This window comes from Nilaparvata lugens, chromosome 5 (assembly GCF_014356525.2).
Source record: "Nilaparvata lugens isolate BPH chromosome 5, ASM1435652v1, whole genome shotgun sequence".
Lineage (NCBI taxonomy): Eukaryota > Metazoa > Arthropoda > Insecta > Hemiptera > Delphacidae > Nilaparvata > Nilaparvata lugens.
Genome location: NC_052508.1, coordinates 37,214,940 through 37,239,934, shown reverse-complemented (window position 1 = coordinate 37,239,934; position 24,995 = coordinate 37,214,940). Strand labels below are relative to the sequence as shown.

General features: G+C 35.7%; 1 protein-coding gene across 1 annotated transcript in view; it reads right to left on the bottom strand.

The window, feature by feature from the left end:
- LOC111058114 (uridine-cytidine kinase-like 1) overlaps positions 1–24,995 on the bottom strand; it is a 105,197-nt gene that overhangs the window by 53,689 nt on the left and 26,513 nt on the right. Inside the window, exon 3 of the mRNA XM_039429473.1 lies at positions 14,481–14,654. Coding sequence (XP_039285407.1) covers positions 14,481–14,654 — 174 coding nt within the window. The remainder of the gene's footprint in view (positions 1–14,480; positions 14,655–24,995) is intronic.

Genomic DNA, 24,995 nt, shown 5'->3' with positions numbered 1-24,995 from the left:
GGCGAGGACGAAGACCGCAACCGCTGAGATAACGCCGTCAGTCCGTGTGAGAAGGGACAGTTGAGTATAGTAGCGTACAATGTGGCTGGATTAAGTGGTAAGATTGTTCAAGTATATAATTTTATTTGTAATTATGATGTTTTTGTACTATTGGAGACGTTTGATGAAGAGGAAAGCAATTGTATTTTGAAAACTGTTTTCCAGATTACAATTTATACTGGGAATTCGCAGTTGGAGAATCAAACTGAGGTAGAGCAAAGGGAGGAAAGTTAATAGAAATTAGTAAAAGAATAGAGAGTTTTTGTAAGGTAATCGATGCGCTTGAGAGGAAAGTTATTCACATGAATGCAGGACAACGGGATGAATATATATAGTTCCAATTTACCTGAGTGGTGGAGGAGACATGGAATGGGAGAGAGAATTCAATACATTATGGGAGTTTATGATAGTGCAAGAGCATAATAGAAATAATATGATTTTAATTGGAGATTTTAACGGTAGAATAGGAAATGGACAGGACATGTCGGAATTAACAGATGTAATAGAATTGGGAAATGCACTGAGTAATAAGCAAGAGTCAAAGGATGAGGTGATTAATATGAAAGGTAAGAAAATATTGGAGTTCTGTGAGGTTTTTAATTTCATCATTATGAATAGAAGGATAAGTGGAGATAGGTGGGGAGACTTTACTTTTATAGGCAGAGGGGCTTCCGTAATAGATCTATGTTGCATGGCTGTCGAATTAGCGCAAATAGTTGGAAAATTTTCTATTGTGCCAGAATTTTTATCTGATCATTTCCAATTGAAGCTACGCTAATCACGGTTGATACTCTAGGAAGAGAGAGCACAATTTTACCACTCTTACCGAAGTTGAAATGGAAGGAAGCGAGGAAGAATGAATATATATCTAAACTCACCAATGCTTGTAGAGAAATAAATGGTCTTCCCGAGAGTAGTGAGGAGACTTATGAAGTATAAATAATCTTGTATATAGAGCTGCAAATTATGTGCCCCAACTGATAGAAAGAGAGAAGGATGGAGAGAAAAGTGGTTCGACAAAGAGTGTGCGGTTATGAGAAAGCGAGTGTTCAGCCTATTGCATGTGTTTAGAAAATCAAATTCGGAGCAGGTGAGAGAAAATTATATGAAGGTAGTAAAGGAATACAAACTGCTATGTAAGAGTAAAAGGCAAGCGTATTACAGCGATATAAAAGAACAATTCAGAAGAGTCAAGGATTCCAGTGATTTGTGGGCTCTGATAGAGAAATTCAAGTGTAGAGAGTTCAAGATTTCGGGAACTGTGAGTGCTGAGGATGGGTTGAACACTTCAGACGAGTGTTTGGATCAGTTTGCGGGGTAGTCACATATTATGCGGCGAGGAATGTTGAAGATCAAACTCTTGACAAAGACATAGATATGAATGAATTGGAAAGTGCCTTCAAGACAATGCGCAACAATAAGGCTCCAGGTGATAACAGAGTTCCTGCTGAGTTTTACAAGAATGCGTCAAAAAATTACAAAGAGATTATTTTGACTTTTTCCAATGCCATCGTCAGAGGTGGACAGATACCAACAGGGTTTCCACGTTCAATTATATTTCCATTGCATAAAAAAGGTGATAGTAATCCTTTTTAGGATTATTATTAGAGTTATTAGCTATAAAAGTAGTATTTTATCATAACATGAGAAGCCGCAAGACTTTATGTATTATTAAGTAGTGCTTTGATCTATGCAGATGACTTAATTGATTGATTATTCTAAGATTTTTAAGAGGTTTTGTTTTACTTATTTATTCTTTCTCTCTTTTGTTTCTGTATATTATTTCTCTTTTTTTAGATTACTGATGAATTAATTGAAAGTTGACTGTATTTTAATTCAATTTTATTTTTGTAGAGTACAAAGTAAGAGGTGACTCTATTTGAATTTCAAAGTTTTGGTTTTTTGTTCGTGAAGTTAATAATTATGTTGTTTGTATATTTTATAAGTCCAGCCACATTGACGCATACAAGGTCCCTTAAGAGGGTGAATTTAAGAGTGTGAATTGCTTTTTAAAAGTTGAGTTACAATGTTTAGTTATGATAATTACGAGAAATTAGTTAGGTATGAGAAGAAGGAGGAATTGGATAGGAATGATAGGGAGAAATAATTATTGAGTGAATTATGTAATCACAATAACAATAATAATTATTCAATATTGGTATAATGTATAATAAAGAAATCTATCTACTCGGCTGACGGCCTCGGCTAAGCCTAAAGAACTTTTATTTATGATGAAAAGAATGCTTGTTCAATTTATTTGTAAAATTTAGTGAGTTTGAATTGAATTGGAGGTATTATTTTCATTTTCTGTAATGTTGAAAGAAGTGCAAATAAAGTTCTGTTCTATTCTATTCAATTATTGTTCTCAAGTTAAAATGATACTTTCTCAGATAAAATTCACTATTCTCAACTACAAGTGATGACTTCTCAAATGCAATTGACTATTCTCATTTACATCTGACGTTTTCTCAAATACTAATGACTATTCTCAATTAATACTTTCTCAAATACAGTTGGAAAAGGTGTACTTCTCAGATAGGGAGGGTTGATAGGATAGGGTATCTTGGATAAGATAAAGAATGAGGAATCAGAGTTGTGTGAGTAGTGAGTCCTTCCAGTTCATATTATTAAATAATCTAATTTGGGTAGCTGAAAGTTTCTCAACAATGCAACATAAAATGGAGTACGGTACTCTATCACTACCAGGAAGCTCATGGTATAGCAGTTCCGGAATCTCTATTTTTTTAAATAAGCACAAATAGCGAAAACGCAATGTAGACCAGGGGTTCCCAAAAAATGTTTCTATGTACTCCCTCACCTACAAGCAATAATGTCGAGGACCACATCGGAATTTACAGTTGGGAGGCACTGTGAAACGTGTACTTTCTCGAATCCCAGTACTAATTAGCCTATATCCATACTTGGAATGTTTATTTGAATGTTAAATGATCAGTAGTAGAATTGGTAGGAAAACTGTAAGTGGAATATTGTATTATATATTAAATACCTGTCAGGCAGTTTAGGTTTATTACTTGGCATTTCAAAACCTTGATTCAATCCAGGCCAGAATAGAGTCTGTTTCTCAATTAAAGGATTGGTTCCAAGGAGAGATTGGATATGATAGACTATCATTTCCAATTATGTCATTTGAGAATCATTGATAATGCATTAATTGTCTGGAACCAGGTATAATCTAGTGCCACTTGCGGGTAGGCTGAAGAGCATACCGACGACACTGATTGAGATAACATGAGAAAAATGCTAATGCGCTATTCATTGACCAAACGTAGTGAGGTCTATGTTCAACTCGATTGGCTTTTGTCTGTCTGTAGTCTGTATGTAACGCGATTACGGCCAAACGCGTTGATAGAATCATATGAGATTTGGCAGGAATACTCCTTTTTCAACTGCGCGTCGATGTATACACAAGGTTTTTTAAAATTTTGCATTTTAAGGATAATAAATGAGAAGAAAAGGAATTCCTCCATACTCTGATATCACTATATAAATCATCAACTTTGAAGATAGGATTAATCAGACTATAGAATTATTCATAATCAATCCGCTGACAAGTGGATTATTCATTGCATGCATTACACAGATGTCTAGCTGTGTATATTTCTATAAGGCAGGGTTTCCATTTTTATTTTCCAGAAAATAAAAACTAAGACTTCTATTATAAAAGCTGACCTTTTGGAAAGCCAATTTTCTGACTATTGCTGTTTAGAGTCTGGGACTTAGCTAAATCCTGAGCTCGGAAACCGGCCCTAAAAGTTCTAGTTTAAAAAAAATATCTCATCAGATAATTCTTGTTTCTCGCCTATCCTAACATTTGAATCCCCTATAAGAATCAAGTTGGGTATTTCACTCCCATAAATTGAATCACTTAAGTATTAAACTCATTCGTCCAGTCACTACAATTGAGTAAATCGGCAAAATATTAACGCTCTCCTTATCGGTTAATTCCAATCTAATCACATCTACTCTATTAATCTTACTAAAACTAATGTAACTAGACACTTCAGGAATTTTATTTATTGCCCATAGCATACCTCCACTCGCCCTACCGAACCGTGAAGTCCTGACTGCATACACCCATCTCATTTCAAAATTTAAAAAAAATTACCAAAATAATCTACTTCTATTTCTGTCACAAATGTCTCTGTAAAATAAAAATATCTTGCTCATTCATAAAACTAAAAAAATTACTGTCCTTGACTTTTGCTTTCAACCCATTAACATTAATGTAGACAATATTTATTACCTTGACCGCTTCAGTATCTAAGTTCTCTTCCACTGATGGCAGCCCTCCCTAATGTTGTGCTGTGTCCTCCTGAGGCTGGTCGTCACGACGCCGATTTCCTCTCTTTGCAATTTCTTCCACTTTGGCTCCAAAATCGTAGCGTAGTAGTCGCTTCAATGCTTCTGTCCCATTCTCTCCTGCACTCATCACCAGCCTTTCCTCTTCACACCAGAACAATTTGAGGTTCAGTTTATTAATCATTAGAAAATCATGACCCATCCAAACGTTTTTCCTACCGGTCACACTCTCCACTTCCCTTTTCAAAGACAGCAGCTTACTCCTTTTCATACGGGTTAAACTTGTAAAGTCTCGTTGCACAACGTAAGCGGTATTTTTAAGTTTCTTCACATTCTTGAATATTTCTGCTGTCTTCGTCTCTTGGCAGGTGAGCAATAATCACTGAGCTCGAACGGCCTAGCAAATGTGCACGGTTTATTTGTATCTCGTGAGTAATTCCCAGTATCTCCATGCAAAAAGATTTGACCTGCCCCAAACAATTTTCCTTTTGTATGTTTTGAAAACCTCTGAATATCAGATTGTTCCTACGCGATCTCCCCTCCAGTTCATTTAATTTTTGAGTCAGTCTCTTTACTTTACTATTCAATGCCTTGCTTTTGTTTTCCAACGTCTCAACTTTAGTACTCAACACTTGAACATCTTCCTTCGATGCCACTGAAGCTAATTTACTATCCAATAACGCACCAAACATTTCCATCAACTGTTCCACGGTCATATTGCCTACTTGCTTGTCCGACATATTTTGTCCTCGTTTACTGGCACTTTGTGTTGTTCCCGGTGATTCACGCGAGCGTTTTTTTGTTTTGTCACTCATAAAACAGAATTACTATTCACTAAGTATAATATAAATTATAACTTTGAGCATAACCTAGCTTGAAAACTATTTGCGAGAGTAACAGTATTATTCAATGCCACTATCACTCCGATAACGGAGTGCACCATAAACACGTCTGCTCTCTACCGTGTCTCAACTCCAACTCCGACTTGTGGCAGGTGATAGAGCTTATCAATGACTATTATAAGTATTAATTTGATCAAAATCGTTTGAGCCATTTTCGAGAAAAACGCAAAAAACCCTGTTTTTTACAACATTTTTGCCATTTTATCCGCCATATTGAATTGCATTAGATCGAAATTGTTCGTGTCAGATCTTTATATTGTAAGGACCTCAAGTTCCAAATTTCAAGTCATTCCGTTGATTTGGAGATGAGATGTCGTGTGTGTGTGTGTGTGTGTGTATGTGTGTGTATGTGTGTGTGTGTGTGTGTGTGTGTGTGTGGTGTGTGTGTGTGTGTGTGTGTGTGTGTGTGTGTGTGTGTTCACACCTCAATTCACCGCTAATTGAGATCCGGTGGGTGAACTTGTGTAGTACAGCGAGATCCTATAGGGGAGCTGTTAACCTAGCGCCGCAGTGCAGGATGGTTTCTCACAGCTTGGCGTTGTTGTCATTTGAGATGGGTGTCTGGCTTGGAAGTGTTTCGACCGCATTGCAGGATGACTGTTAACGGTTGCCGGAAGATCAAAAGCTGGGTTTTTTCGTTATTTTTCGTGATAGAGAATGATACCTCCCTCACGTTCGCTACCTTTCAGCCTGCCGCTCTGCTCTGCTCCCCACGCCACGCATCAACCAAATGAGTGGTTGACCCACCCGCCACCAGGGTGCGCCTCAGTCGCCGCCACCCGTTCCTGCGTTTCTGCGTTTCCTGCGTTTCGCAGGTGAACTCGGGGACTGTGAATAAAAGGGGGCTACTCAGCTACCCTCGATAGCACTTGCTCACTAGCAGCCTTCAACTGAAGAGCCAGAAGAGACCACCAGCCGAGACCACTACCAGAGACCACTACCAGCCGAGACCACTACCGAGACCAGGAGCAGAGCAGCAAGCAGGCCAATGAGGGAACCACGGCGAGACTAACCGCAACCTGAGGTGTCTTCCTTGTCTACTACCCAGCCGATGCCTAGGAGGAACCGAGTCGGCCGCCGAATCCAGAAGAGGAGGGCCCTACGTCGGCTTTGCCAGGTGGAGGAGAGGCTGAGGCTGTACACCGCCGCGCCAGCTGCGCCCCAAGACTTAGTGCCCCAGCCTAACAACTGGCGCGCGGTTCTGGATGCGCGGGTTGGGTGCCGAACCGACATCGGAGTGTGTGCAGTGGAAGCCTATGACCCTGCCTGCCCGGGGTTTGACCGAAGGCCCCTTCTAAACAAGGAAGTGGTCGAGGAGGTCCTCCCGGCAGAGATTCGGCATGACCTCTGGCTAGTAGATCACCCGGTCAGCCCTCTCCGTAGCCCGGGTAAACCAGAGTGGAGACTGCAAACCATTGACTTGAGCCCCTGCCGGCTTGCTCTCACACCAGACGGACCTGCCCGGGACCCTCACGTGGCGTGGTATTGCGCCAGTCGACGACTACTAAACATCTAGCCTGCCTTGGTCCCTATTAGGGCCACCAGCAACGATCTTGGTTCCTTTTCAGGGCCACCAGCAACAAACTTGGCCTTTTTCAGGGCCACCAAACGCCATTTTTTTCAGACAGTGGTAACAAACCCCTCGCTCGACCCGACTGACTAGCCCAATTGATGAACAAGCCACACCTTCCGCCATATCAATTATTGGCGCCTGCCAACGTGGGGCCACTCACTGTATGGAGATACAGTAACCCGTTACCACTGTCAAAACTTTTTTTTCAAACAAAATGTCAACCTAAATTTTCAACTAAATGTATGTCTTAAATTTTTCATCTAAATGTATGTCTTGAATTTTTCACACAAAAAATTCAAACTTATTTTCTTTCAACAAAATGTGTCTCTGAATCTTTCAATTCAGAATACCTGTCTGGGAACAGGCAATTTCCCAGTGGCGCCCATAACACCTGAACATGGTAGCGACTAGAACCAGAGCTGGAGACAGTGGAGATACGACCACCGAAGATTCGATGCAGTCAACCAGCCAGCACACCAAGTCTACATTCGCCGGCTGGCCTGCACAGACCACCGGTCAAACCGACAGCAGCACGACGCAGCCGCCCGCTTCCACCAGCGAAACCGGAGCAATGCAGCCACCCGCCTTCACCAGCGAGCCCGCTCGACCAACCACCCTGCAACCCAACGCGCTGACCGTCAACCTGCCTGCTCCACCGTCAACCTCTAGTCACGCCACTACCACAACCAGCAACATGGCCAACTTACCGGCTCCAGCCATCAGCTACACCGGCAACCTCAGCCAGCTGACCAGCATAGCGACCCTGCTACCGTTCTTCCGCAGAAAGTTCCATGAAGACCCCATCACCTTCATGCGACAGTGCACTGAGCTGCTACAGGGTCACCACATTCCCAGCTATACCTGGGTCATGCTTCTAAAAGCGCAACTACAAGACGATGCCACCGCCTGGTGGAGAGACTATGGAGAATTCGTCACCACCTGGGAACAGTTCCATGACCGACTTCAGGCCCGTTTCTCGGGAACCCATAAAATCGCAGCCGCTCACACAGAATTTTATGGCACCACCCACAAACTGAACCAGCCAGTGGAGCGATTCATCCGTCAGAAGCTCCAACTACAGCAGCGCTTAGGAACCAACCTGGCTGAAGATGAGGTAATTTCCCGGAAACTACAATATTTATTAATGAGCACTTGTCTCCACATATGGGTGCCATCTTCAACCATGCAAGAGCTCTCTGCAAGGCTGGAAAACTAGTCAGCGTCTCGGTCAACGATTTCAGAGTACTTGTTAAAAAACATCAAGCAGGACCGGTAATTCGTATAACTTCAATGGCCCAATTGAATGAATTAACATCACAGACTCTTGAAAATGCGGCACAGTTCAGCAAACTAGATTAAGGATCAGGAAATTACAATTACTTGCGAATACCGATACCACACTTATTCGTAATTAGTGTATTAATCTTAACTCACTTCTATTTATTGTCAAGATACTATAATTTATTTTCCTTCCGCTATCTATTTTTTTCTAGTCTGTCCTTTACTCATTAATAAGTGTATACTTATGGATCATACACTCCAGGAAACAATTATTACATAATGTAAAGAAAAATTCATATTTGAGAACTTGTTACTATGACGTACAGTACTGGAATGGCAGGAATATAAATTGCCTATTACCTAATGTTTGAGGGTTAAATATTACCATGCTTTAGCTTGAAGTAACAGATCTTACTTTCATTTTAACTAGTATGTAATTAGCTGGTGTATAGAAAATTATCAACTGATGATACTGTAATATACATATATTTTCGAAGTCTGAGCATAAAAAATAATAAATTACCAGTTTGATCCTCGGAAATATATTCCAATCTATACAACGATAAAATATTCTATAATAATAATAATATTATCATCTATCATTATTATCGTTTCACACAAGTTCTTACTATAAATTCAAAATTACTAGCACACCGCAATAATTTCTTGAAATGAAAATGTATAATAATTCAATATAATCTTAACTTTATCCATATTATCTACTTATAATATTACCTACATCTATATATATAAAAGCGAAATGGCACTCACTCACTGACTGACTCACTCACTAGACGGATATGGCGAGCGAAGCGAGCCTGACGGCTAGTATTTGAATAAAATCTATCTTTACTAAACTTATAGATGTACATAATTCAATAATGATATCATTTAGGCCTACTAATACTCTTATATTACCAATATGACACTAACACAGATGATAATCTTCCTAATATTCTTTTTTAATTTTGAATGCCTCGTGTTATATCGTAGTTGGCTGGTTCTAAGTTGCCTAAGCAAGGATCGCTGCTGTAACGTTAGTAATGTGTTGTTAAAGCAGCCCTACCGTTATCATTACTACATGTACCTGTAGAATTATCTAATCTATTATTGCACCCGAATTCTTCTTTGTTTTTCTTTCTGCTTATTTATTGAATCATTCAACTATAAAGAATAACTCGATTTACCATTCATGTATAAACAATAATGTATTACATAGGTGAATGAAGCATTGTAAATTTAGATTTTTTAAATATGAAATTTCTTAAAAATATAAGACATTATAACCCTCCTATTCAAAACTGTTGTATGAAATTCTAAAAGGTTTCAAACATGATTTGATGATTTTGAAAAATTAATCATTTGCATTCTATTCCTCGTACACCCATTACTATGTGGGTTATTTTATTCTTATTATTTTTATTCTCTTTTTCGTCTTAGATCTTGACATTTTTCCTTTGATTGGAGTATTGCAATCACTGGCTATATGCTATGAGTGTGTAGGCCTACTTCAGGCCTACTTCACGATTATAAGTGAGCATTTTATATTTTATTTTTCAATCATGTATGCACATGCGAGCGGCAAACGATTTTACAATTTTTTTCTTTTGGTCTTAATGGATGATTTCGTTGATAATTTAGTTGATATGAGAGATGTGTATACTAGCATTTTTGAAGATTTTAGTTTGTTTAATTTTTTAACTGGGGAGCAGGGTGAGATTGGGAACATTAGTTTTTTAAGCTTGAATATAAGAAGCTATAATACACATATAGATGAATTGATAGTGATTCTGAACAGTTACAATAAAAAATTTGACATTATAGTTCTTACTGAAACGTGGACTGATGATAGCTGCGTGACAGTGAATATGGAAGGATATGATGTATTTTTAAATAAAAATAATCGCAATCAGAACGACGGAGTGATAGTCTATGTTAATAAATGTTTTGCTGTGTGCCAGGGGGATGTAAGTCTTGATGGTGTGTCATGTGTGAAATTGGACCTTTCTCTCAACGCCGAACGTTTCTGTTCGATAGCAATCTACAGAAGCCCCTCTGCTGACATAGAACCTTTTATAAATGATCTTGAGACTTACATCACTAACAGGAATCGAGACTGTACACATTTTATAATGGATGATATTAATTGTTGTATTTTGCCTCGTGAAATACCTGATCACACGGCGGAGCGGTACCTGGATGTGCTCTATGCTGCTGGCTTTGTCAGTTGCATAAACGTACCTACCAGGATGACTGACACGACAGCCGCCTGCCTTGATCATGTTTTCACAGATATAAAGAATACTAATGCTATAAGGTCAGCCGTAATCAGATGCAGCATGACTGCTCATGATTTTACCGTATGCCAAATTCAATTGTTAAATAATAAAAAACAATTTAATCACAATCGACAGGTTACAGTTTTAGATGAAGATCTAGTTTCTCAGCTCATTGCTAATTGTGATTGGTCCGATGTAACAAGTACACCAGATATGAATTCCAGTTGCGAAGCTTTTATTAACAAACTTAAACAAATTATTTCTTAGGCCACAGAAACTAAAATTATTTCATCTAAAAACTTCAAAATTAAACCGTGGATCTCTAGTGGTTTACTGAAATGCATCCGAGATAAATTAAGCAAAAAATTAAAACAACAGCCTTTCAATGCTACTCTAAGAGACCAATTCAAACAATACAGAAATCACCTCACTAAGTTATTAAAGACAACCAAAGAGACTTATTTTCGAAATAAAGTAGCCAATGCTGGCAGTGATAGCAAACAACTTTGGAGTAGTATTAATTAGTGTAGACGGTAATGACATTCCTTACTGTAGCTCAGTTAAAAATTTAGGCATTATTATGAATAATACTCTTGACTGGTCAGAACAAGTGAACAAAACTTGTAAAAAGGTATTCTCAGCCATGCATGCATTGAAGAAAATGCACGATATCCTCCCTAGAAACATTAAATTATTATTGGTTCAATCTCTCATCTTCCCACATTTAATATATTGTAATTCTGTTCTTAACGATATGCAAGTCACTCTGAATGATAAACTACAGCGTTGCCAAAATTATTGTCTACGTTTCGTCTACTCTCTCCAACGCCATGATCATATCACCCCAGCCCACATTGCTAGTTCAACATTAAAGCTTCCCGATCAGATGCTTTTTCGAATAGTCAAGCTTGTTAGAGATATCTTGAAATACGGTAATCCGAACTATTTTAAAGATGATTTCAAATTTGTCTCTGAAGGTAGGAGGATAGATGCTTAACATACTAGAACCGGAGAAAGTACTTTAAGGATACCCAATCATCGAACTACTATTTTCACAAAATCCTTCTTAGTCAGTGCCTGTCGTGCATGGAATACACTTCTTGTTTCTATCAGGTCTATCGAGAGCCGAACGAGCTTCATCCTGACTTTAAAAAAACATATTTTGGAACAAATGACTGAAACTGTCCGGCCCTAGAACGATCAAATGACAACCATCCCTCACCCATTCCACCAATATAAACCTTTAAACCATGTTATAGAACGAATTGTATATATATATATATATATATTATATATATATATATATATATATATATATATAAACTCATGTTATTTCAATTATCCACTGCATACTGTTGTATATTACTAAAAGTTGATAACCCTGATCTACTTTCAGCCTACTTCATTTTATTAATCAATTATTTGATCTTATCTACCTATATAATTATTTTAATTTATCAATTTTCTGTTTTTTTTCTCTTTAATATTCATATTGATTAAAACTTTTACAATATTTCCATTAATAAATAAATCCTTAGTTTAAATAACGAAATTAACGTTTTGGTAGAGAGTCAGTGGGGAGGATATTTTTAATATTCTTTCCGAAGAATGGACATTGATATGTCCAAAGCTCCGCCAATTTATGTAGATGCATAACAATATGATTATTATCTATAGTTATTATATTACAAATTGCTTTTTCATATCATATACAGTTCAATAATTATTTTCTTAGTCTATATTATGTAAATTCATCTATAATTTTGCTGTATTGTAAGCTATTGTATATAAGTGTATAAGCCAGTATATATTGTAATCTACATAAATAAAGTACTCAATCAATCAATCAATCAATCTCTCTCTCTCTCTTTAACCGGTACTTCAACCAGAGAAAGTACTTTAAGGATACCCAATCATTGAACTACTATTTTCACAAAATCCTTTCTAGTTAGTGTCTGTCGAGCATGGAATGTACTTCCCGTTACTATCAGGTCCATCGAGAGCCGAGCGAGCTTCATCCTGACTTAAGAAAATATCTTTTGGAGCAAATGACTGAAACTACAGCCCTAGAACGATCACATGACAACCATCCCCCACCCATCCCACAAATACAAACCTATAAACTATATAGAATAAATTGTATTTATATATGATATAAACTCATGTTATTTTAATTATCCACTGCATACTGCTGTATATTACTGAAAGTTGATTACCCTGATCTACTTTCAGCCTACTCCATTTTAATAATTAATGATTTAATCTTACTTATATAATTATTTTACTTTATTAATTTTGTTTTTTTTCTTAAATCTTCATATTAATTAAAAATTTTACAATATTTTCATTCTTAAATAAATCCTTAGTTGATAAATTGAGAACTAGATGATTTGAATACGAGATGCATGAATGATTTTAGAATGAGTAATAGTGAATATAATATTGCATTAATGATTAAAATATAGAAATGGAACAAACTTTATAGGATGAGTTTCAATTAAGATTATAGGAATTAATTGAGTAGTATTGATGATATACAATACTGATAAACATAAAATATTGGGATGAGATGATAATTATGTATTATGTAGCAGTAACATACATAACATGTGAGTGGTCTTAAATTACAATGAGAAAAAAAGAACTCCTGTTCCACTTGTTAGTCCAGGCAATGAATGCTCAAAAAAGGGTATAGAGGGAAATGTTTGGAATTCAATTTTTGACCCCGCAGTTCACAACTACACACCTTCAAGAGCGAATAACTGGGTAACTGTTGGGAATATCGAGAAATTCCACTGAACAAAAAGTGTAGAGAATTTATTAAGATTAATTTTTGAATAGTTACTTATTTCGTTTGAACGTTTTGTTCTCAAGATAAGAGCGTGGGAGCAAAACACTGAAAAATGCAACGTTTGAACCACCCTCATCCCCTTAGCACATGAGTTGGGAATGAGGACTTTTGATAAGTTCTTATCCTAACTTAACAAAGCTGCAAAGTCAAAAATTGTGTTTAAAACATTCACTCCAAATTCCTTTGACAATTGGTCTATTGTTGCAAAAATTTCACAATCAACACTATAGCTGCTGCAAAAGATGTAGAGAAATTCGTAAAAAAGTGAAACTATACATCAAATTGAAGAGAATTCAATGCTCTATAAGTTCATAATCAGCATGGATTTTTCCCATCGATTTTTAAAAAGTTATAAGAGCAAAAACTGAAAAAAATTTGAGGAAAACATGTTTTTTCAAAAATGTCACACCTTCAAGAGTAGATATCTCGAGAACTAGGGAAGATATAGAAAAAATTGGGAGACGAATATTGTACGAAATATGTAAGCTTCAATTTTTTATATAACAGTTATGTCCGTAACATACATAGTTTTCGAGTTATATGCGAGAAACCAAAAAATAGTACCTTTGATCCACCCCCACCCCCTCAGCACAGGGTAGATATCTCGAGAACTAGGGAAGATATAGAAAAAGTTGGGAGACGAATATTGTACGAAATATGTAAGCTTCAATTTTTTATATAACAGTTATGTCCGTAACATACATAGTTTTCGAGTTATATGCGAGAAACCAAAAAATAGTACCTTTGATCCACCCCCACCCCCTTAGCACAGGGGGGGTAGTGTTGGGGACTTTTGATTTGTTTACCTCCTTACTACCCTAAACAGAACTGCAGGGTCAAAAATTTTCTTCCAAACATTTCCCTCTATAACCTTTCTTTTACTGGACAATGTACATTGTGTGAAAGGTTTAATGTGATAGATTTTTAAGTTTAGATTACAGACAATTTTCTTATGGTTTATAATGTAAATGACTTTGACATTTTCATGTAGAAACAGGCCACGAGATGTGCAAGTGCAACTCCAACTTGAATAAATTTTCCAGTTCAAAGGTCTCCTAGCATCTAGGACCTCCCAATCGTTCATTTGTGTGCTCTTACAAAATATTCAATTCATTTATTTAATATAAAAGACATTCACAAAGTTCAAATTTGAAAATGACTTTCATGCATTTAAAAAATGAATTGAAAACGAAATGAATCATGTTGTGGGTTTGTTTCAACTGACGGGAACTTACCTATGACAAATGGTTCAGCTTGTTGGCCTGCAGTGTTGTACCAGGGTGGTCTGCCGGCAGTGTAGATGGTCCTCGTGTGACTGCGCAGAACGGAGACTGAAGCAGTCACCTTCGACTGAGTCATTGTCATCGATGTGGTTCTCTGTCTCCTTGATCTGGGTGATTTCTGAGAGCCTGGTCAAACAAAAACTTGAATATTAATTTTGTTGAACATAATTAGAAAGTCATATATTATTGATGTAAAATGTATTCAATAAATTACAGTATTTGTCAAGTGCAAAAATTTGTGTTTGAGTAGAAAATGACTGTTCTATATAAAACTTGAACTGTATTCTTCTCTACCCTATCTATTAAGCGAGAAATTTCTGTATGTTTGTCTCAGTTTTAGTCTAAAGAATCACCGGTTGAATAGGGAAAAGATTGGTAGATAATTTTTGACCACGTAGCTCTGTTTAGAGTAGTATTATCATAAGTCCTCACCCTTATAACCCGTGCTAAGGAGTGGTGGTGGTTTAAAGGTATAATTGTTTGGTTTTTCGCATATATCTCAAAAACAATGCGTCTTACGGATAGAACTTCAAGTGAAAAAATAAAGTTCACAAAATAATCATTCGTGATTTTCATAGCATGTAGTTAGAGACTAATGATTCAATTCAAAATTTATTTATTTTGCACATCAATACAAAAATAACTTAATTTGATAAATAAGATAATTAGCCTGGTTGGCCGCTATGGCTTCGTATAAAATGAGCACTGCTATCCAGAGATTGTCAGTTTGGTGTGAGGGTAAAGCTGTGTTTTCGTAACGGGCAGAAGCAGAATCGATTGCAGCGCACCCAAGCGGGCAGAAACAGTAACACTCAAAGAACTAGTTCTTCAACATGAATTTTGCTTTATGTGTTATGGGTAATGAATTTTTTGGGTTGTTCAAAAGGTAATTCTAAAATGATTATTGGATATTTGATTCATTATAGTGAATAAATTGCTTTTTATAACTCAGATAACTTTTCCACAATTATTAGTTACTTCAATTATGCTAAATTTTATGCTTTATAGGCATGTCAATCAATGAGTTAACTTTCCATTTCCTATGCTTGAAATTTGTAGGGGTAAATTATTTGAAGTAACTGATTGTATTTCATTATTAATAAGATATTATTTTATCAACTAGAAGCATTCCATTATTCATAAGATATTATTATTATTTTATTAATTAGAATCAATTGCCTTCAGAGTCAATGCATGTTCTTTGAATCACATCGTCTATAGGTATGAGTACCGTACTTGTATGAGTATCGTATTTAACTTCAAAGGCCTATTGAAGCTCTATCGAAAAAAAATTCAAATTAATAAATAAGTGCTTTACTTTTGGCATTTTTGGAATCTACGGGTTATATTACACCAAGAGAAATAAATATTGTAAACGTTTCTTAGGCAATTTTATTTTAGCAGTCCCTTTTTTGATCTTTTGATAGGTACGGTCCCGGCTGATATACTTAAATAAGAATCGTGAGGCCCATTGACTGCCTAAATCAATATGCCTTCTCAGACAAGGTTCAATTGGGGACTCCTCACCAGTAAAAGCTATACGAATATTAAAAATTATTATTATTATAGATTACTGTAACACATATGACATGTATAAAGTGTATTAAAACAGGCGAACTAATTCTAATAATTATTGTTGAGATAACTATATCTTGCTAGAATAAACAGGTTCTCTTATGGTACTTTAAATAACACATAGCCTATTTTAAAATGGATAAATATCTATTGATTATAGAAGGTAACTAGTACCCTTGTGATATTCCAAAATGAAACATGATTAGTTTCGACATTTTCAATAAGGACTCTCTTGACAATGACATAATTAGAAACTGGTCATGCTTATTTTGAATATATTAGGCCTACTAGTTATTTTTCATAATTAAACATTAAAGTTGCCCTATTAAAATGAATACTTTATTAGATATTCATTAGAATTAGAGTAGCCATTCAAACACCTTATTTACTTATAATGTTCTAAAAGCTTATCAATTTTAATCAAAACCTTGGAAATATAGTCTAGAAGGTAGAATTAAAAGTAATTATATTTGATGTGGCTTGGAACATAATATTTTCAACTTTTGTGTGAGTTATTTTTGATATTCAAAGAATTATTACCCGTTCAATGCAGTACATAAGTACTATTATTTAATTCTTAATGCAATACATAATTGTGATAGCTTACCCTATTTTATATAAAATTCAAGTCTATTATTTTACATGTTACCTATAGCATTTGCCAGTCAGTAATGTTAAATAATTTTATCATTTCCAAAAGAAGCAGAAGCCATACAGAACCAATAAAGTTGTTAATAAGAGTTCGATGCTGTTGGGTTGAATATAGTTTTAAAAATCCCTCAAGTATATACCATCAAAACTTATTTTATTAGCTTCATGTCATTTGCTGTTTTCTTAAACTACCTGAATTGAAGCAGTTAGCAGGAGCGATCACCCAACCCCCCCAAAGAGGATATTATTATGAATAACATGAAATAAACACATCAAGATTTACTGAAAAAATTAATATATTTCTTAGATTAGTCCATCTCTTTCTTCTGTAGGCTACTACATCATACATGAATTATATCCATGGAATATTATTCATAGCTGATTTTCTTTGTCATCCTCTACTTCTGGCTGGTACACCACTAGGCCTGAAATCAAAAAGTTATAATTTATTATTCATTATAAAAAAACTTTGCAAAGTGAATTCTGAAATTGATTGTTTGTAATCTGTATAAGTTTTCAATTATATTTCTTGGCAAGGAACTCCCAATAATGAAAAGTAATATTATATGAGAAATTCCAACAATCAGTTGAATTATTATTAGCATCAATCTCCATGTAGGAATTGGTATTAATCAGTGTGTCCCAAGGTCAAAAGAACTTGTTGGTGTACAACATATTTTTGGATACCATGAACAATTCATTCATTTCTGTGGTCAGTAGGCCTACTTCTCGACCGTTTGGTTTATTTGACTCTTCAAAAATGTACTGCATAAAGTAATTATTGGTTCTATATTTAGAGAAACAAGTTTAATGAAACAAATGGAAATATAATCAATTAATTGCTTGATCTGAAATGATGATTATCTACAACATTAAGTAGAACCAGAGAAAACTCCTATAATTGTAATTCTGTGGTAGAACTAAGTGATTTGAAAATGAATACCAAACTGTAAATACATAAATCTCTCTCAAAATAATGCAGTTATTCCATCCATGAATTCAATTATAAATTTTAAAAGGTGGAATCACTGTCATTTAAGCTATTATTCAGTGTTTTTTACCAGCACTTGCTGGTTGAACTTTTGAAGTCATTTATTCATAGTTCTAATGTATGGTCATTTATAAAGTTCAACATTCACTCAAGATCAAGATGAACAGTTGAGAAGAGTGTTTAAAAAACAATGTATTCACTCATCATTCAGGGAATAGAACTTTTCATAATATTTGGGATTTCCTCCATAATGAAACAATTTATGTAACAAAATCTAATAATGTGATAACATTGAATCAATAATCTGATGTTAAAATGTTATCACATTATTAGATTTTGTTACATAAATTATTTCTTTATGGAAGGAATCCCAAATATTATGAACAGCTCTATTCCCTGAATGATAAGTGAATACATTGTTTTTTAAACACTCTTCTCAACTGTCCATCTTGATCTCATGTGGTTTCACGTAGTTTCGAAATATTAAAATTTCCTGTAAGCTATTAATGATTTTGTAATTCAGTCAGTTTTTCAATTATTTTAGTCACATAGGTACCATATTTATGTCTTACTAATTGAATATCTAACATCAAATCAATAATAAAACATCGTGGATAAACTTTTTGAAAAAATGGGAAACTGTATAAAATGACATCGCCCACATATAGTTTAAAAATGTGTGAAATTTGATCTTACCTAACTAACTTATTCTATCGATGGGTTCCAAAGAATTTTTCCATCCTGGTCAACAAAAATGAATTCATATGCATTTCCTTTGAGCACATTCTCTTTAATATTTTGTTTGTAAATGGTACCTGAAAAAAGAAACATATTTAATCTTTCAACATATATCCATTTTGGAGATAAAGTGGAGTTAATCATCAATGATAATACATAGTTTGGACTTTGAATTAATTAGAAGTGAACTGGGCCTCAATAAACTATTTACATTAGATAGACTATACATACTATAAGTATATAGCCTACTTACATTCGTAGCACATAACAGAAAACACTTTAAAGTTTTATAATATAAATTAAAACAGGAGACACACGACATAGATAGATTAAAAACACTGAAATCTTACATTACACTCTCTGCTCGGTCGAGAAAAGGGACACAGTTCCTAGAAAATTTCCGATTATAATGTAAGTTTCTCAGTGTTTTTAATCCATCTATGTTGTGTGTCTCCTGTTTTAATTTTTACTATTTACATTGATATACCTGGCATCACGCAATATATCAATCAATAGAGCATGAATAAGTTTTTCAAATACATTACTATTTAAGTTTTAAATGAGTTTGGTAGCAATGGTCAACCAGAAAAATAGTACCTATTTATCTTTTTTCAATGGCAGTCTTTCAATATTCAATTACACTGTCTCTGATCAAGTTATTTCTATAACAATCTATGTACGAATTTTGTTTCCAAGTGAATTTGAATTAATTAAAAGAAGATTAATTCATAGATAGGTACCAAAGACAAAGTAATAGTCAGTCAATAGACATAGTCAGGTTAGTTTTTTTATTGTATTGATAAACTATGGGTTTACAATATTTTCAGGTGCAACAAGGATAATGGAAGTTTAGGACTTAGAATGTAATGGAATACTTCAAAGTCAAATGATGATGTTATTTTCAATAAATCTGTTTGTGAAAACTACTAGCTGCATTATAAAAAATGTATTTTGTGATTAGGCCAACTCAATGAAAGTGTAAAAGATTGTTAGCATGAAATGCTATCTTATCTTATCATGTAATGCAAAATGTTATCTTGGGTGAATAATGTTTTGAATCTGATCATTTAATGTTAATCTAATCAATCAAGTTTGAATGAGTTTAAATCTAAATAGTTGATTAGATTTCTCTCTTTCTTGTGATAATTCTCTACCATACAAAAATTGGCTAGTCTGGGCTTTACATTATTATTAAACACTAGAAATTATACTTTAAATAAATAAGATAAAATAACCATAAACTAAAAATAATAGAAAAGTGCAAAATAAAATGCGCACCCCTAGGCATTGGCCCGAGTGAGGTGTACTACCCAAAATGAATATTTTAAATGGTATTCAGAGGTTTAGGACCGCCCGCCCTAACAAATTTACCAGAATTTTATCGGATAACAATGAAAAAGATAAACCTACATAATCTGTTACGGACTAACAACTATTAAAACAAATGACAAATGTGACACTAGAATAATAAATTTTAGATAGACAGTACAAAAATACTTTAAGTAAGCTATCCCACAATTTTCAAGAATGTTTCACAGTCACTGAGTGTAAAAAGATAAACTTTCAAGCTTTTTAGAAACAAAGAAAGAGAGATCCTTTTGGATGTTCTGCCTTGCCGTATTACCCAATGTCATTTCCTATCAACACTCAAGTTAATAGGTTATGTATTCGGTTCTTCATGTTTTCTCAAAACTAGAATAAAGAGCTTTGAAGAACAGTAAATAAGGAAAGAAACAAACACAGCAAATTCATCTGAATGGAAAACTAGTGACTGAACCGATTGATATCAGTAATATCTTCAATGAGACATTCACCCAGACAGTACTTTCTGAGACCACTTAAGCAAATGGAAACACAGATACAACAACCAGCTGCAATGGACCCGCCGTTTTGGCATCATTGCTGACATCGACTTTTTGTATCATTGCTAGCATCGACTTGTTGACATCCCACGACATGATAGAGCTTTTCAAGAAACTGAAGTCAAATAACTCAGCCGGATTTGTTGAAATTTCAGGGAATTTACTAAAGTTCTGCAAGGAAAAAGTTTTGAGGCCTTTAACACCATATAATCAATAGTTCGCTGAACCAAGCTGCATTGCCTTAGAAACTAAAATATCTAGAGTCTTCCCTGCTATAAAAAGGGTGACGAGCTTAACACAAACAATTACCGGCCAATTTCCAACCTACACATAACACTGTGTTTCCAAACTTCTAGAGAGGGCAGTATAACATCAGTTAATAGCCCACATGGAGAGGAATGGACTATTGACACTGTTTCAGCATGGCTTCAGGAATGGGCGTAGCACAAATAAAGCCATTGCTTATTTATTGAAGGTCATAAATGATGCTTGAGAGAATAAGAAGATAGCAACAGGCCTGTTTTTGGAATTACAAAAAGCATTTGACAACCTTGATCAAGAAATTCTGATGGAAAAATTGAAACCACTGAATATGCAGGGGAAAGGCTTTGCAATGGTTCGCAAATTATTTTACTAACAGACAACAATATGTAGAGATCCTCCACCAACATCAAACTGCAGTCACGAGTGTTAAATCAACGTTTAGAAAGATGAATAATGGTGTGCCTCAAGGTTCAATTCTCGGTCCATTTTTCCTCTTTTACATCAATGACTTCCCAGAAAAACTTGATAAAAGTCATAAATGTGCGCAGATGACACCACATTATCATTTCAGCAGAAAGAGGATCAGACAAAGACAGCAGTATAGCTATTAACTCACCTACCCAGAAACTTGAACGTTTCATAGCCAACCTCATTCAGCCAGTCATTGAAGAATCACAATCACATGTGAAAAACTCCTATGATTTTATCAACCAAATAAAAAACATAACCCTAAACTCGGGGGACATACTGGTAATTTTAGATATCATTTCCATGTACCCCAACATCCCTGTTGATGAAGCCCTAATCATCATGAATCAAAATGCACACTTTTCTAAATCAATTATTATTGACCTGACAAGCCACTACCTGAAAAATACATATTTCACCCACAATAACCAATACTACAGACAAATTGAAGGAGCCCCCATGGGATCATCCCTCTCTCCAGCCATAGCCAATCTCTTCATGACTCATTTTGAAGAAAAAGCTCTCAGTAGAACAAAACTGAAACCAACTCTGTGGAAGATATATGTTGATATCTTCATCATTTGGCCTCATGGTAATGAAGAACTTTTCGAATTCCTCAATCAGCTGAACCAGATACACCCCAAAATACAGTTCACTCTCGAAATAGAAGAAGCTAAACTACCGTTCTTTGACATTCTAATCACCAGAAACGAAAATGGCAATCTAGAACACTCTGTATACAGAAAACCAACCCATACAAATAGATACCTCAATGCACTATCATTGCCCCGCACATTCCTTCTCTGTAGTCAATAGTCTAATCTTTCGATCTCTCCATCTCACTGATGAAAAAAGCAAAGAAGAGGAGATCAAGACAATCAAATCCATACTGAAGAGTAATGGTTACAATAGTAGTATAATTGAAAAAAAAAAACAACTGACACCTCCAAAACCTGAAGAAAAACTCAAAGAAGAGAAAGCATTTAAAAAACCGTCCCCCTTCCATACATCAAGGGTACCACCGATCGTATTGGAAGAATACTGAAGAAACATCAAATCAAACCAGTCTACAAACCTTTCCAAACTATTTCAAAATTTCTAAAGAAACCCATTCAGAGATTAGAGCTAGAAAATCAAGGCGTTTACAGCATCCCCTGCCTGAATTGTGACAATATGAATGTAGGTCAAACAAATAGAAGAATATCAACCAGGATAGAGGAACACAAACTGAGCATAAAAAACAAACAATCCATCTCAGCTCTTTACAACCACGAAAAAACACAGGGCACAAAATAAACTTTGAAAATTCTGAACAAATAGCCAAGATTCAATATTTTCGGGTTAGGATTGTACAAGAGGCTTTGGAAATAGAGAAACAAGGTAGCCTTAACAAAAGGGATGACAGTACAAATATCTCTTCTCTTTGGAAAATCTTTCTGAATACAACAAACACATCACAAAAGCCAAACACTTCTCCGGGAATTCCATTCACCCAGCAGCGCCAGGCCGAACACGTGGAGGAAGGAAAGGGGAGGAGGTACTCCCTTCGACCACGAGGAAGAATTTCGAAGCACAGGCAGGAGTCAGTGTAGGATTACCTGCGCTCCGACGATGTCATTTGAGATGATAACGAAACGTCAGAAAGTGAGTGACACTGCTTATCGGATGTACCTGGTTGATAATTTACCATGTATATATATATACAGGGTGTCCCAGATAAGGTGTAAACACCGGCTACCATAGATTCTACATGCAATTTGCAACAAAAAATGTTCAGTAAAATTTTCTCCTATCGACCTTCGTTTTTGAGATATATCGATTTTTCGATATTTTTCAAGTAGGCGTACTTCCAGTCATTAAATCGTCAATATCTCAAGAACCATTGGTCTTAAGTGAATTTTAAGGACATTGTTGAGAAGAGGACAAAATTTCACATTGATTTGAGGTATAAAACATGCCAAATTCGATTATTGAGTAGTATTTTTTAGCGGTCAAAGTTGAAAAAGAGTGATTTTTGAAGTTTTTTTGAAAACTTCAGACACATTTTTCTGGATTTTTTTTCCAGGGTACGAAATAATTTTTAAAGCGCAAAAACTTCCTTTTTTGATTATCTTTCGAATGAGACCAAATACAGGTGTCTAGCTCAAATCCTCGAATCAGAATTTCAGTTTAAATTCGATTTTTTAATTGAAAACGAGACTTATCTTGTTTGAGTGTGAATAATTGTCTACAATTTGATAGCTTTGTGTCGAGTGATTGAGGGCGTAAAAATACTTTTTCTATAGGAAATTTGGCTGAGAAATTCAATGAAACTGGTTAAAGTTGTAAACTCTAAGGTTCAACTTTACGAAATTTATATTGATTTTAAATTGGTAATCAATAATTTTGATGTAAAGTGGACTGTATTGAATAGAAAAGAAACAAGTGATATCTCTACAGAAACAAGTACATGCAACGAATATATAAAAGAACAACTCACCGAAAATCTGCAGAGTACCTAATGTAATATTTATATTATTGAGCTTACAACTCCCAGGTAAGGTATTCAGGTGTCCCCGAGGTAGGAGATGAATCAAGGATGGTGAAAAGGCAAGCTTAATTGTCATCTACTGTTGGTAAATTCGGCTTCCATCATATAACGTTGCACATATATTTCTGACGAGATATTTACAATGTCTTTAAAGACTATAGATCGGTGAACTTTCCAATTGAAAAATAATAGTTTAAAACTTTCAACTAAAGGGAGTTTGGCAAACACTCTTCCAAACGTAGGTTTATGGTGTACGATTTAACATTAACGAAAAAATAATAATTTGAAGAACGATTTTCTTCTGGGAATGATCGACGAATAATATCAATTCCCGACTCGAGGCAAGCTATTACAAAGCGAGACTGAACTGAAAGAAACAGCCTACCGGCTAGTGAGCGCGACGCACTCGAGTGAAAGAAATACGAACTGAACGAGGAGCGCGCGTCCAATTCAAAAACGAAAAATGAAAACTAGAGCTGGCTCCAACATCCCCCCCCGGCTGAAAAGCTATTTTCAGACAAGGCTAGAGAACAAAGAAACGAAAAAAAACAATGAATAAACGACGAAAGAAATAAAAATAAAACAAAACGAGAATAAAACAAAAAATGCAAAAGGAAAATTATTGAGTAGGCAACGGATACAACTTTGTAGCCGGCCTTTTGAAGCGACCATTGGCGCACCGCACCATAGCCACTCGAACGACACCGTCAGCACCGGGAAATACTTCCTCAATCACCCCCAGAGGCCATTTCAACGGTGCGACATTTGGTTGATCCACTAGGACGATTGTACCAACCGTGAGAGGGGTGGAATCTTTACACCATTTCACACGGGTTTGTAATTCATGTAAGTATTCTTTGCGCCAACGACTCCAGAAAGACTGAACCATTTGATTGACTAATTCAAACCGATCCAATCGATTCATTGGACGATCTTCCACATTTAACATAGGAAGGTACTTAAGAGGTGTCAAAGTGAGAAAATGAGCCGGTGTGAGGGCGAGGGGTTCACTCGGATCCGCGCTCATTTGACATAACGGGCGTGAGTTAAGTACAGCCTCAATTTGAACTAAGACAGTGTTCAATTCTTCGTAAGTCAACAACTGGTTACCAATAACTCGAAACAGGTGTGACTTTACTGATTTTATATTCGCCTCCCAAAGACCGCCGAAGTGAGGTGAACCTGGCGGGATGAAATTCCACTCAATGCTATGATCAGCAAGTTCATTCTGGAGCAGGTTTTGATATTCCTTGGAGTTCAGCATCCGTGACAATTTTATTAGCTCATCATAGGCGCCGACGAAGTTGGTACCATTATCGGAATACATGACCTTACAAGGACCTCGTCGAGCAAGGAAACGGCGAAAAGCTGATAAGAACATTTGGGTC